At 48.1% G+C, this 14,973-nt stretch overlaps 1 protein-coding gene across 3 annotated transcripts in view; it reads left to right on the plus strand.

Annotated features, from left to right (window-relative positions):
• Positions 1–14,973, plus strand: part of ZGPAT (zinc finger CCCH-type and G-patch domain containing) — a 27,198-nt gene continuing 12,225 nt past the window's right edge. For 2 of the 3 annotated variants that reach the window (XM_015430122.3, XM_065523429.1), the window contains exons 1-2: positions 1–80; positions 510–1,118. In XM_015430122.3, the coding sequence (XP_015285608.3) occupies positions 538–1,118 (581 nt within the window). In that variant the 5' untranslated portion in view covers positions 1–80; positions 510–537. Of the gene's footprint in view, positions 81–509; positions 1,119–11,156; positions 11,716–14,973 lie in introns of those variants that run through there. The other variant, XM_074005725.1, reaches the window with a different exon arrangement.

Genomic DNA, 14,973 nt, shown 5'->3' on the forward strand with positions numbered 1-14,973 from the left:
ACTTCCGGAAGTGGCGGCGCTCGGGAGGAAGTGCTGGTCGGCGGCGGGGACGAAAGGGGGGTGCCGGGCCGCTCTAGCCGGTGAGGCCGGCGGGCTCTCTATGGCGGCGGCTGGGAAACCGCGCGGGGGAGGTTCCCTGCCCGGGGAGAGGGGACCCCGGTTTGCGGGGACGCGGCCTTGGCCAGACTGCAGAGACGCCGGGCGCGGGGGCGGGGCCGGCCTGGAAGGCAGCGGGCGCGGCGGGTGGGCTCGGCGGAGGGCCGGGCGGCGGGGCGCCCCGCGGGGAGGGGGTCTCCGGAGTGACGCGGGACCCGGCTAGCGGCGAGCCCAGGGCGGCTCGGAAGGGAAGCGCGGAGCCTGAGCGGGGGTACCCGGTCTGCGACCTCTGCGCTGGGAGCTGTGCCTCTGAGCCGGTGTCTCCCCGAGGGACAGGGGACGTGCCCGTGCCCTCCCGCAGTCTGTGGGGCCGGTCCCGAGACGCGAGGCTCACCTGGCTTCTCTTCTCGCAGCCCTGGTCCAGCGCCTCCCTCTCTCAGCATGGACGAGGAGAGCCTGGAGTCGGCCTTGCAGACCTACCGTGCGCAGCTGCAGCAGGTGGAGCTGGCCCTGGGCGCCGGCCTGGATTCGTCTGAGCAGGCGGACCTGCGCCAGCTGCAGGGGGACCTGAAGGAGCTCATCGAGCTCACCGAGGCCAGCCTGGTGTCTGTCAGGAAGAGCAAGTTGCTGGCCGCGCTGGACGAAGAGCGCACGGGCCGGGAAGATGCTGAGTACCAGGCTTTCCGGGAGGCCATCACTGAGGCGGTGGAGGCGCCAGCAGCAGCCCCTGAGTCCGGATCAGAGACCGTTCCTAAAGCAGAGGCGGGGCCCGAATCTGCAGCAGGTGGGCAGGAGGAGGAAGAGGGAGAGGACGAGGAAGAGCTGAGTGGGACAAAGGTGAGCGCACCCTACTACAGCTCATGGGGCACTCTGGAGTATCACAACGCCATGGTGGTGGGAGCGGAAGAGGCTGAGGATGGTTCGGCGGGTGTCCGTGTGCTCTACCTGTACCCCACTCACAAGTCTCTGAAGCCGTGCCCGTTCTTCCTGGAGGGAAAGTGCCGCTTCAAGGAGAACTGCAGGTAAAACCCTTTGTTATCAGGATGCCAACCTTGGGGCGTAAGGGGCACGCACACAGGGTCGGGTCAGGGTGGCCCTCCCTTTGCTTTGCAGTTTTGTCTCAGCTTCTTGGGGCAGGCATGCTTTGTGACAGCAGTGTCTGTGTTCAGGCGTCTGCGTCTTTGTTCCGGGGTAAATCAAGAAGCATAGAAGGTGGCCGGGTGCGGTGGCCCACGCCTGTAATCCCAGCACTTTGGGAAGTCAAGGCGGGCAGATCACCTGAGGTCAGGAGTTCAGGACCACGCTGGTCAACATGGTGAAACCCTATCTCTGTTAAAAACACAAAATTCAACTGGTCGTGGTGGCGCGCACCTGTGGTCCTAGCTACTCAGGAGGCTGAGGCAGGAGAATTGGTTGAACCCAGGAGGCCAAGGTTGCAGTGAGCGGAAATGGAGCCACTGTACTCCAGCCTGAGCAACAGTGCAAGGCTTATGTGGAAGAGAATAGGTCTCCAACCTATCGTCATTGTTTTTTTGTTTGGTTGTTGTTTTAATTTTTTTTGAGACAGGGTCTTACTTTGTCAACCAGGCTGGAGTGCAGTGGCGCAGTCCTGGCTTACTGCAGCCTGGACCTCCTGGGCTCAACTGATCTCCTGCCTTAGCGCCCCTAGTAATTGGGGTACAGACTCACACTACCACATCCAGCTAATTTTTGTATTATTATTACTTGTTTATTTATTTATTTTTTGAGATGGAGTCTTGCTCTGTCGCCCAGGCTGGAGTGCAGTGGCGCAATCTCGGCTCACTGCAAGCTCTGCCTCCCGGGTTCAAACAATTCTCCTGCCTCAGCCTCCCTAGTAGCTGGGATTACAGGCACCTGCCACCATACCTGGCTAATTTTTTTGTACTTTTTAGTAGAGACGGGGTTTCACCGTGTTAGCCTGGATGGTCTCAATCTCCTGACCTTGTGATCCGCCCACCTCAGCCTCCCAAAGTGCTGGGATTACAGGCGTGAGACACAGTGCCTGCTTTTTTTTTTTTTTTTTTTGGAGATAGAGTTTCACTCTTGTTGCCCAGGCTGGAGTGCAGTGGCATAGTCTCAGCTTACTGCAACCTCCTTCTCCTGGGTTGAAGTAATTCTCTGCCTCAGTGTCCAGAGTAGCTGGAATTACAGGTGCCCACCACCACGCCCGGCTAATTTTTTGTATTTTTAGTAGAGACAGAGATTCACCATCTTGGCCAGGCTGATCTTGAACTCCTGACCTCGTGATCTACCCGCCTCAGTCTCCCAAAATGCTGGGATTACAGACGTGAGCCATCACGCCTGGCTAATTTTTGTAGTTTTAGTAGAGGTAGGGTTTTGTCATGTTGTCCAGGCTGGTTTCACGCTCCTGAGCTCAAGTGATCCACCTGCCCTGGCCTCCCAAAGTGCTGAGATCACAGGCATGAGCCACTGCGCCCGGCCCTGTTGTTAGTTTTATTCTCTAGAGTTCAACTTGAAAACTTTACTTTTTTTTTTTTTTTTTTTTGAGACAGAGTCTCGCTCTGTCACCCAGGCTGGAGTGCAATGGCTTGATCTCAGCTCACTGCAAGCTCCGCCTCCCGGGTTCACGCCATTCTCCTGCCTCAGCCTCCCGAGTAGCTGGGACTACAGGCGCCCGCCACCTCGCCCAGCTAATTTTTTTTATATTTTTAGTAGAGACGGGGTTTCACTGTGTTAGCCGGGATGGTCTCGATCTCCTGACCTGGTGATCCGCCTGTCTCGGCCTCCCAAAGTGCTGGGATTACAGGCATGAGCCACCACGCCCGGCCTGAAAATTTTACTCTTACGGAGATTTTCAAACATACCCCAAGTTAGAGAGCTTAACATAATCACTGCCCACGGTCCATAATCCACGGTCCATCATCCAGTGTCCTCATTGATTAACATTTTGCTAGTCTTGTTTTGTCTGTTCTCCCTGTTCTACTTTTTTCTTTCCTGGACTATTTTAAAGCAAATTCCAGAAGTTACTGGGTTTTTCCAACTATGAATACTTCAGAGTGTATCTCTAATCTAACTGATTAGGAAATCACTTAAAAAGTAACTTTTTGGAAGTCCAAGTCGATGTGAGGACAAAAAAGAGTAACTTCCATGTTATAATAGGTAATAGTATTACATTAAATGGTAACACATTTAATGGTAATACCTCTTCCGTATTCAAATATCCACAATTATTACTGTGATGTCTCTATTTCTGTAAGTGCATAACTTTATTTTTGTTCCTTTTTACTTTCCTCTTAGAAGAAATATTTATCAAGCCTTCTAGTAGGTAATTTTCTTTTTTAGCCAATAGTTCAGGCTGACCACGTAATCATCCCTAATTCTAGTTCTTTAAGTATCTTCCTCTTTTTTCTTTTGAAACCGGATCTCACTGCTCTGTCACCCATGCTGGAGTGCAGTGGCACAATCTTGGCTCACTGCAGTCTCTGCCTCCCTGGCCCAAGCCATCCTCCCACCTCAGCCTCCCTAATAGCTGATACTCCAGGTGTGTACTGCCACACCTAGCTAATTTTTGTATTTTTTGTAGAGATGGAATTTCACCATGTTGCCCAGGCTGGTCTTGAATTCCTGATCCCCTTGATGAGAGATCTGACACATCCCTGTGATGCTTCCTCTGGGCCAGGCATTGCTCCAAGAATTTCATACACATTCATTCATCTGTGCAACAGCCCTGTAGGTAGGCCCTGCAGTCACACCATTTGACAGGGGAGGAAACAGGAATAGAAGAACTGAGTGGCCCAAGGCTTCAAGGCTCAGAGGGCTCCGGTTGCCCCCCGCCCTCGTTCCATCCCCTGCTCCGCCCGGTGCTGCTTGCCGTGTCAGCATCAGGCCTGATCTGAAGGCTTCTGGAGCATCTTACAGACACCCACCTTGCCACCATTCAGGACTGATAAGTTCTCTTGGATTTGTGTTGGACTTTTTTTTTTTTTAAGACGGAGTTTCACTCTTGTTGCCCAGGCTGGAGTGCAATGGCGCGAACTCTACTTCCCGGGTTCAAGGGATTCTCTTGCCTCAGCCTCCCGAGTAGCTGGGATTACAGGCGCCTGCCACCACGCCCAGCTAATTTTTGTATTTAGTAGAGGCGGGGTTTCACCATGTTGGCCAGGCTGGTCTCGAACTCCTGACCTCCGGTGACCCCGCCTTGGTTTCCCAAAGTGCTGGGATTACAGATGTGAGCCACCGCACCCGGCCCAGGATTTCTTTATATATTCTGGATGTTCATCCCTTGTGAAGTATATAGTTTGTAGATATTTGCTCCTATTATTTGGGTTGTCTTTTCACTCGATACAGTGTCCTATGATGCACATTTTAAATTTTGATGCAGTTCAATTTATTGTTTCTTTATTGCCTGTGTCTTTGTCGTCAGATTTAAGAAACCATCGCCTCATCCATACATATGAGGATTTTCACCTATGTTTTCTTCTAAGAGTTCTGTAGTTTTAGCTGTTAAATTTAGGTCTTTGGTCCATATTGAGTTAATTTTTGTATATGTTATTAGGTGAGGGTCCACTTCATTCTTTTTTTTTTTTTTGAGACAGAGTCTCGCTCTGTCGCCCAGGCTGAAGGGCAGTGGCGCGATCTCTGCTCACTGCAACCTCCGTCACCTCCCAGGTTCATGCCATTCTCCTGCCTCAGCCTCCCAAGAAGCTGGGACTACAGGCGCCCACCACCACTCCTGGCTAATTTTTTTGTATTTTTAGTAGAGACGGGGTTTCACCGTGTTCACCAGGATGGTCTCGATCTCCTGACCTCGTGATCTGCCCGCTTTGGCCTCCCAAAGTGCTGGGATTACAGGCGTGAGCCACCGTGCCCGGCCCCACTTCATTCTTTTGCATGGGGATTTCCAGTTTTCCCAGCACCATTTGTTGAAAAGAATGCTTTTTCTCCACTGAATGGTCTTGACTGCCTTGTCCAAAATCAATTGGCCATACGTATATGGGTTTATTTGTGAGCTCTCTCTTCTCTTCCATTGGTATATATGTCTTATGCCAGTACCACACTGTTTTGATTATTATAGCTTTGTAATAAGTTTTAAACTCAGGAAGTAGTAGTTATTCACCATTTGCTCTCTTTTTCAAGAGTGTTTTGTTTCTGGATCCTTTGCAATTTCATATGAATTTTAGGATCGGATTGTCCAATTCTGCATAAAAGACAGTTTGAATTTTGATATGGATTGCACAGAATGTGTAGATCTGTTTGGGGCATATTGCCATCTTTACAACATTAAGCCTTCTGGCTGGGCATGGCAGCTCACGCCTATAATCCCAGTACTTTGGGAGGCTGAGGCAGGCATATCACTTGAGGTCAGGAGTTCAAGACCAGCCTGGCCAATGTGGTGAAACCCCATCTCTACTAAAAATAAAAAACAAATTAGTTGGAGGTGGTGCACACCTGTAATCCCCGCTACACGAGAGAGTGAGGCAGGAGAATTGCTTGAACCTAGGAGGAGGAGGTTGCAGTGAGCTGAGATCATGCCACTGCACTCCAGCCTGGGCAACAGAGCGAGACTCCATCTTTTTTTTTTTTTTTGAGAGGGAGTCTCACTCTGTCGCCCAGGCTGGAGTGCAGTGGCCGGATCTCAGCTCACTGCAAGCTCCACCTCTCAGGTTTACGCCATTCTCCTGCCTCAGCCTCCGGAGTAGCTGGGACTACAGGCGCCCACCACCTCGCCTGGCTAGTTTTTTGTATTGCAAGACTCCATCTTAAACAACAACAGTAACAAAAGTAACAGTAACAAAAGTAACAAAAGAAAAAAACAATATTAAGTCTTCCAATTCATGAACAAAGGATCTGTCTATTTATTTAGGTCTTTAATTTCTTTCAACAGTGTTTTGTACTGTACAAGTCTTGCACATTCTTGGTTAAATAAGTATTATTTTTGATGCTTCTCTAAGGAATTGTTTTTGTTTTCCTTTTTTTTTTTTTGAGACAGAGTCTTGCTCTGTCACCCAATCTGGAATGCAATGGCACAATCTCGACTCACTGCAACCTCCACCTCCTGGGTTCAAGCAATTCTCCTACCTCAGCCTCCCAAGTAGCTGGGACTACAGGCACCTGCCACCACGCCCGGCTAATTTTTTGTATTTTTAGTAGAGACAGGATTTCACCATGTAGCCAGGATGGTCTTGAACTCTTGACCTCAGGTAATCTGCCTGCCTCGGCCTCCCAAAGTGCTGGTATTACAGGCTTGAGCCACCGCACCCGGCCGTTTTTTTTTTTTTAAAGATAGGGTCTTGTTCTGTCGCCCAGGATGGAGGGCGGTGGCATGATCATGGCTCACTGCAACCTCAAATTCCTGGGCTCAGGGGATCCTCCTACCTCATCCTCCTGAGTAGGTGAGACTACAGGTGTGAGCCACCATGCCCAGCTAATTTTTTAATTTTTCTGTAGAGGTAGGGTCCTGCTTTGCTGCCTAGACTGGTCTTAAACTCCAGGGCTCAAGCAATCCTGCCTCAGCCTCCCAAAGTGCTGAGATTACAGGGGTGAGTCACTGCACTGTACCCAGCTGTGTTGGTTTTTTTCAAATGCTTTTTTGCTTTAGATGATCATGTGTGGTTTTTTTCCTTTCATTCTGTTAATGTAGTATATTAATTGATTTTCGTATGTTGAACCATCCTTGAATTCCTCAGATAAATCACCCATAGTCATGGTATATTATCTTTTTATTATTTTTGTAGAGATGAGATTTCATTCTGTTGCCCAAGCTGGTCTCGAACTCCTGAGCTAAAGTGATCCTCCTGCCTCAGCCTCCCAAAGCACTGGGATTATAGGCATGAGCCACCTGGCCCTATCTATTTGCTTTTTTTTTTTTTTTTTTTTTTATTAAATGAGATGGAGTTTCACTGTGTTGCCCAGGCTGGAGTGAGTGGCGCGATCTCAGCTCACTGTAACTTCCACCTCCCGGGTTCAAGCGATTCTCTTGCCTCAGCCTCCTGAGTAGCTGGGACTACAGGTGCCTGCCACTACACCCAGCTAATTTTTTGTATTTTTAGTAGAGACAGTGTTTCACCATGTTGGACAGGCTGGTCTCGAACTCCTGACCTCATGATTTGCCCACCTTGGCCTCCCAAAGTGCTGGGATTACAGGTGCGAGCCACCGCACCCACCCTTATCTTTTTAACAGTTAAAAGTTTAAGGCTTTAGGCCGGGCACGGTGGCTCAAGCCTGTAATCCCAGCACTTTGGGAGGCCGAGACGGGCGGATCACGAGGTCAGGAGATCGAGACCATCCTGGCTAACACAGTGAAACCCCGTCTCTACTAAAAAATACAAAAAACTAGCCGGGCGAGGTGGCGGGCGCCTGTAGTCCCAGCTACTCGGGAGGCTGAGGCAGGAGAATGGCTTGAACCCGGGAGGCGGAGCTTGCAGTGAGCAGAGATTCGGCCACTGCACTCCAGCCCGGTCAACAGAGCAAGACTCCGTCTCACAAAAAAAAAAAAAAAAAAAGAAAAAAAAAAAGTTTAAGGCTTTATCATGTAATAACATTACTGGATTTGATTTGCTGCTGTTTTGTTGAGGGTATTTGCATCTGTATTCATAAGGGATATTGGTCTGTAGTTTTCTTTTCTTGACGTGTCTTTGTGTAGCTTTGATGTCAGCATAATACTGGTCTCATGGAATGAGTTAGGAAGTATTCTTTATATTGTGGGAAGAGGTGAAAAGGGATTGGTGTTAATTCTTCCTAAAATGTTTGATAGAATTCAACAGTGAAATGATATATACGATCATATATATAGAGAGAGAGAGAGATGGATTTTTCTTTTGTTGGAAGTTTATTGACTATTGATTTAGTTTCTTTATATGAAATTGACTTTTCTTTTTGGAAGCTAAAAAGTACAATAACTATAGTGAAAGTTTCTGAACTTTTTTTTCATTGGAAGTTTTTTGACTGCTGATTCTTTATTTGTTTTAGGTTTATTCAGATTTTCTGTTTCTTCTTGAGTCAGTTTGGTCTCGTTCTGTTGCCCAGGCTGGAGTGCAGTGGCGCCATCTTGGCTCACTGCAACTTCTACCTCCCAAGTTCAAGTGATTCTCCCACCTCAGCCCCCCCAGTATCTCGGACTACAGGTGCCCGCCAGCATACCTGGCTAATTTTTGTATTTTTAGTAGGGACAGGGTTTCACCATGTTGGCCAGGCTGGCCTCAAACTCCTGACCTCAGGTGATCCACCCGCCTCAGCCTCCCAAAGTGCTGGGATTACAGACATGAGCCACCGCACCTGGCCTTGAGTCAGTTTCAATAGTTTGCATGCATGTTTCTAGGGATTTGTTCATTTTGTCTTACGTTATCTAATCTGTTACCATATAATTGTTCATAGTATCCTTTTATAGCTCTAGTTATTTCTGTAAGATCAGTAGTAATAGCTCCACTTTCTCTCTTGATTTTAGCAATTTGAGTCATCTCTTTTTTTTTTTTTTTGAGATGGAATCTCACTGTGTCACCCAGACTGGAGTGCAGTGGCGTGATCTCAGCTCACTGCAGCCTCTGCCTCCCAGGCATTCTCCTACCTCAGCCTCCCAAGTAGATGTTTCTTGGCCAAGGTGTTTCTTTTTGAATGTAAGCATTTACTGCTACAGATTTCCCTCTAAACACTGCTTTCACTGCATTCCATAGACTTTTTGTTTGTTGTTGTTTTGTTTTTTTGTTGCTGTTTTGTTGTTTGAGACACAGTCTCACTTTGTTGCTGTTCGGAGAGCAGTGAAGTGATCATAGCTCACTGTAGCCTTGAACTCCTGGACTCAATCAGTCCTCCTGCCTCAGCTTCCCAAGTAACTGTGACTACAGGTGTACACCACTGCACCTAACTAATTTCTTTTATAAGTTTTTGCAGAGGCCAGGCACAGTGGCTCACACCTGTAATCCCAGCACTTTGGGAGGAGGAGGCAGGCAGATCACCTGAGGTCAGGAGTTGGAGACCAGCCTGGCCAACATGATGAAACCCTGTCTCTACTAAAAGTACAAAAATTAACTAGGCATGGTGGCTCATGCCTGTAATCTCAGCTACTCAGGAGGCTGAGGCAGGAAAATCGCTTCAATCCGGGAGGCGGAGGTTGCAGGGAGCTGAGATTATGCCACTGCACTCCAGCCTGGGTGACGAGGTGACAAGAGTGAGACTCTGTCTCAAAAAAAAGAAAAAAAGAAAAGGCCAGGCACAGTAGCTCACGCCTGTAATCCCAGCACTTTGGGAGGCTGAGGCGGGTGGATCACCTGAGGTCAGGAGTTGGAGACCAGCCTGGCCAACATGATGAAACCCTGTCTCTACTAAAAATACAAAAATTAGCTGGGCGTGGTGGCGGGCGCTTGTAATCCCAGCTACCCAGGAGGCTGAGGCAGGAGAATCACTTAAACCTGGGAGGCAGAAGTTACAGTGAGCCGGGATCACGCCATTGCGCTCCAGCCTGGGTGACGAGCAAAATTCTATCTCAAAAAAAGAAAAAAAAAAAAGTGTTTGCAGAGACAAGGTTTCACTTTGTTACCCAGGCTGGTGTCAGACTCCTGACTTCAAGCAGTCCTACTGCGTCGACCTCCCAAAGTGCTGAGATTATCGGCATGAGCCACTGCACCCTGCCACCTGGCTGTTTTGTTCTGTTGTATTTCCATTTTCATTGATCTCAAGATATCCTAATCTCCCTTTTGTTTTTTTGTTCGACTCATCGCTTATTCAAGAGTATCTTTATTTCTGCATATTTGTAAATTTTCCAAAAAAAATTTTTTTTTTTTTTTTTTTTTTTTTGAGAAAGAGTCTTGCTCTATCACCCAGGCTAGAGAATAGTGGTGCACAATCTTGCCTCACTGCAACCTCTGCCTCCCAGGTTCAAGTGATGCTCCCACCTCAGCCTTCCCAGTAGCTGGGATTACCAGCACGTGCCACCACATCTGGCTGATTTTTATATTTTAGTCTTACTGTGTTGGTCAGACTGGTCTTGAATTCCTGACCTCAGGTGATCTGCTTGCCTTGGCCTCCCGAAGTGCTAGGATTACAGGCGTGCACCACCATCCCCCGCCCCCCAATTTTTTTTTTTTAATAGAAGGTGTCACTGTTGCCCAGGCTGATCTTGAACTCCTGAGCTCAAGCAATCATCCCTCCTTGGCCTCCCAAGGTGCTGAGGTTACAGGTGTGAGCCACAGTGCCTGGCCTTCTTTCAAGACTTTAAAAGGCCAGGCGCGGTGGCTCAAGCCTGTAATCCCAGCACTTTGGGAGGCCGAGACGGGCGGATCACGAGGTCAGGAGATCGAGACCATCCTGGCTAACACAATGAAACCCCGTCTCCACTAAAAATACAAAAAAATTAGCCGGGCGTGGTGGCGGCGCCTGTAGTCCCAGCTACTCGGGAGGCTGAGGCAGGAGAATGGCGGGAACCCGGGAGGCGGAGCTTGCAGTGAGCCGAGATCGCGCCACTGCACTCCAGCCTGGGCGACAGAGCGAGACTCCGCCTCAAAAAAAAAAAAAAAAAAAAAAAAAAAAAGACTTTAAAAATGTCATCTCGGCCAGGCGCAGTGGCTCACGCCTGTAATCCCAGCACTTTGGGAGGCCAAGGTGGGCAGATCCCGAGGTCAGGAGATCGAGACCATCCTGGCTAATATGGTGAAACTCCGTCTCTACTAAAAATAGAAACAATTAGCCAGGTGTGGGCTGGGCACAGTGGCTCATGCCTGTAATCCCAGCACTTTGGGAGACTGAGGTGGGCGGATCACGAGTTCAGGAGATCGAGACCACGGTGAAACCCCATCTCTACTAAAAAATACAAAAAATTAGCTGAGCCTGGTGGTGGGCGCCTGTAGTCCCAGCTACTCAAGAGGCTGAGGCGGGAGAATGGCGTGAACCCGGGAGGCGGAGCTTGCAGTGAGCCGAGATCACCATGGTACTCCAGCCTGGGCGACAGAGCAAGACTCCGTCTCAAAAAAAAAAAAAAATGTCATCTCACTGCCTTCTGGCCCAGTAGTGTCTGATGAGAAATTGATTGTTAATCTTACCGAGGAACATTTGTATACTGACTGTTCACTTCTCTCTTGCTGTTCCAGGAAATTCTCTGTCTTTGGGTTTCAGCAGTTTGACTGTAATGTATCAGTGTGGATCTCCGAATTTATAAGCTACTTGGAGTTCATTGGACTTATTGGATGTGTAGATTCATGCCTTTCATTAAATTTGAAAAGTTTCAGCTACTATTCTTGGCATCTTGAAATATTAGTTTTGTTTCTTCCTGTCTGTTCACCGCTTCTGAAACTTCCGTCATGCATGCGTTGGCGTGCCTCATGGTGTCACACAGGTCCCTTGGCGTGCCTCATGGTGTCACACAGGTCCCTTGGCGTGCCTCATGGTGTCACACAGGTCCCTTGGCGTGCCTCATGGTGTCACACAGGTCCCTTGGTGTGCCTCATGGTGTCACACAGGTCCCTTGGGCTCTGGGCATTTTTCTTTCTTCTTTTTTCTTTCTACTCCTCATTTTGGGTAAATTCAGCTGACCTGTCCTCAAGTTCACTGTTTCTTTCTTCTTCCTTCTCAAATCTGCTGTTGAAGCTTCTGGTGAAATTTTCACTATAGTTATTGTATTTTTTAGCCCCAAAATTTCTATTTGGTTTCTTTCTATAAAATTACCATTTTACTAATATTCTCTATTTGGTTAGACATGGTTCTTTTGCTTTCCTTTAGTTAATTATCCATGGTTTCCTTTATTTTTAAATTTATTTTTATTTAGTTATTAATTTTTTTTTTTGAAATGGAGTTTTACTCTTATCACCCAGGCTGGCGTGCAATGGCACAACCTCAGCTCACTGCAACCTCCGCCTCCTGGGTTCAAGCGATTCTCCTGCCTCAGCCTCCCAAGTAGCTGGGATTATAGGCATGTGCCACCCACCTAATTTTTGGTATTTTTAGTAGAAACTGGGTTTCACCACGTTGGCCAGGCTGGTTTCGAATTGCTAACCTCAGGTGATCTGCCCGCCTCAGCCTCCCAAAATGCAGGGATTACAGATGTGAGCCACTGCACCCAGCCTCTTTTTTAAGTATATTTAAGATAATTGATTTTTGTGTCTAGTCATTCAAATGTCTAGGCTTCTTCAGGAATAGTTCCTATTAATTCCTTTTTTTTTTAATTTTTTTTAATTTTTAATTTTAATTTTTATTTATTATTATTTTTTTTTGAGATGGAGTCTCGCTCTATAGCCCAGGCTGGAGTGCAATGGCTTGATCTTGGCTCACTGCAACCTCTGCCTCCTGGGTTCAAGCGATTTTCCTGCCTCAGCCTCCTGAGTAGCTGGGACTATAGGTGCGTGCCACCGCACCTGGCTAATTTTTTGTATTTTTAGTAGAGACATGGTTTTGCCATGTTAGCCAGAATGGTCTCAATCTCCTGACCTCATGATCCTCCTGCCTTGGCCTCCCAAAGTGCTGGAATTACAGGCGTGAGCCACCGTGCCCGGCCTGTTTTTTGTGTGTGTGTGACAAAGTCTCCCTCTGTCACCCAGGCTGTAGTGGTGTGTAGTTGTGCAGTGGCACAACCCCGGCACACTGCAGCCTTAACCGTCCAGGCGTAAGTGATTCTCCCACCTTAGTCTCCTGAGTAGCTAGAACTACAAGCATGTGCCACCATGCCTGGTTGGTTGTGGTGTTGTTACTGTTTTAGAGACAGGGTCTTCTCCGACTGGTCTGGAACTCCTGGGCTCAAGGAGTCATCCCACCTTGGCCTCCCAAGGTGGTGAGATTACAGGTGTGAGCCACTGCACTCGGCCTGTTAATTTCTTTATTTCCGGTGAATGGGCCACACTTTCTTGTTCTTTGCACGCCTTGTAATTTTTTATTGAAACCTGCACAATTTGAAGATGATAGTGTGGTTACTTTGAAAATCGGATCCTCCGCCCTCTGCAGGGTTTATTGTTGCTGTTTGTTGTGGATTGTCGTTTCTCATTTGTTTAGTTACTTTCCTGACCTTTTTAAATAAAGACTGTATTCCATCAGTGGTGCTTGTTTCTGTTCTGTTAGGTTAGTGGTTAGCTTGTGCTTTGAAAGAGATTTCTTTAAATGTCTATTGGCAAAAGGATAAAGAGACTGGGCATGGTGGCTCACACCTGTAATGCTAGGACTTTGGGAAGTGGAGGCGGGTGGATCACTTGAGGTCAGGAGTTTAAGACCAGCCTAGCCAATATGGTGAAACCCTGTCTCTACTAAAAATAGAAAAATTAATCGGACATGGTGGCATCCACCTATAGTCCCAGCTACTGGGAAGACTGAGGCAGGAGAATCGCTTGAACCCAGGAGGTGGAGGTTGCAGTGAGCCAAGATGGCACCACTGCACTCCAGCCTGGGCAACAGAGTGAGACTCCGTCTCAAAAAAAAAAAAAAAGAAAAAAGGATACAGAGCATCTTCCATCCTTTCCAGGTTGCCTCTGTACAGGGGCGAGTCCTTCAGTGCCCGCCAGGCTGTTCACGGCTCTTCCTCACCCTTTACTTCTCGCTCACATGGAGCCTAAGGGTGAGCCAGAGGTGAAAGCTGGGGGCCGCCTGAGGTGTTTCTGAGCACCTGTCGCCCCCGCTGTGTGCATGGCGTTCTGGATTTCCAAGCATGAACAGGAGCTTTCCAAAGCCCTTAGACCTTCATGTCGCTCTTCCCAGCCTCTTCCTTCCTAGACTTTTCTGTCCACTCTTTGCCCATCTGTTGTTGTCCCTGCTCCTGCAACTTCAGGTCGTACCTGCCTTTAAATGCCTTCAGGCCGGGCGCGGTGGCTCACACCTGTTATCCCAGCACTTTGGGAGGCCAAGGCGGGTGGATTGCTTGAGGTCAGGAGTTTGAGACCAGCCTGGCCAACATGGTGAAATCCCGTCTCTAGTAAAAATACAAAAATGAGCTGGGCGTGGTGGTGGGTGCCTGTAATCCCAGCTACTTGGGAGACTGAAGCAGGAGAATTGCTTGAGCCTGGAAGGCGGAGGTTGCAGTGAGCTGAGATCATACCACTGCACTCTGGCCTGGGCGACAGAGTGAAACTCCATCTCAAAAAAAAAAAAAAAAGCCTTCAATAGCACCCCCCTGGAGGCTGCCCCAGCCCTGAGAGAGTTTGAGGGGGTGAAACAAAGGCAAGCCCTTCAGGGAGATACTAGAAAGGTCCAAATGCATAAGCATGATTCCTTGAGAAAAGCTCTGTGTCATCCCTTCTGACACCAGCAAGCCACATCAGAAACGCAGGTTGCCTTCCTCGTGGCCACATGTGAGCTGGTAGTAGTGGCCAAGCAGAGATACCCCAGCTGTCCTGAAATTTAGCAGGGTCTTACTTCATTGAGCAGTCATCTGGTTCGTAGACACCAGAGTTCCAGAAAAGTTTATTGTGAGGTTTTGACAGTTTAATAGAAAAAAGTTTATTGTGACAGTTTTGACAGCAGAACAGAAAAAGGTTTTTTGTGGCCGTCTTGACAGCAGAACAGAAAAAGGTTTTTTGTGGCCGTCTTGACAGCAGAACAGAAAAAGGTTTTTTGTGGCCGTCTTGACAGCAGAACAGAAAAAGGTTTTTTGTGGCCGTTTTGACAGCAGAATAGCTGCTTTGCTGGAGAGACAGATCCTTGAGCTGCCGACACCATCATTTTAGTGACATCCAGCTCTGTTGCTGAATTTTTAGCTATGCTGTTTTAAGTTATTTTCTTAGTGGTTGCTCTAGAGATGACAATGTGTGTCTTTAACTTACCACAATGTATTTCAGATTATTACTGACTTAACACTTAAAGGATAGCAATTTTTTTGTGTGTGTGTGTTTCACTTCTGTCACCCAGACTGGAGTGCAATGGTGCGATCTCAGCTCGCTGCAACCTCCGCCTCCCGGGTTCAAGCAATTCTCCTGCCTCAGCCTCCCGAGT

The sequence above is a fragment of the Macaca fascicularis genome, chromosome 10, assembly GCF_037993035.2.
Source record: "Macaca fascicularis isolate 582-1 chromosome 10, T2T-MFA8v1.1".
NCBI lineage: Eukaryota > Metazoa > Chordata > Mammalia > Primates > Cercopithecidae > Macaca > Macaca fascicularis.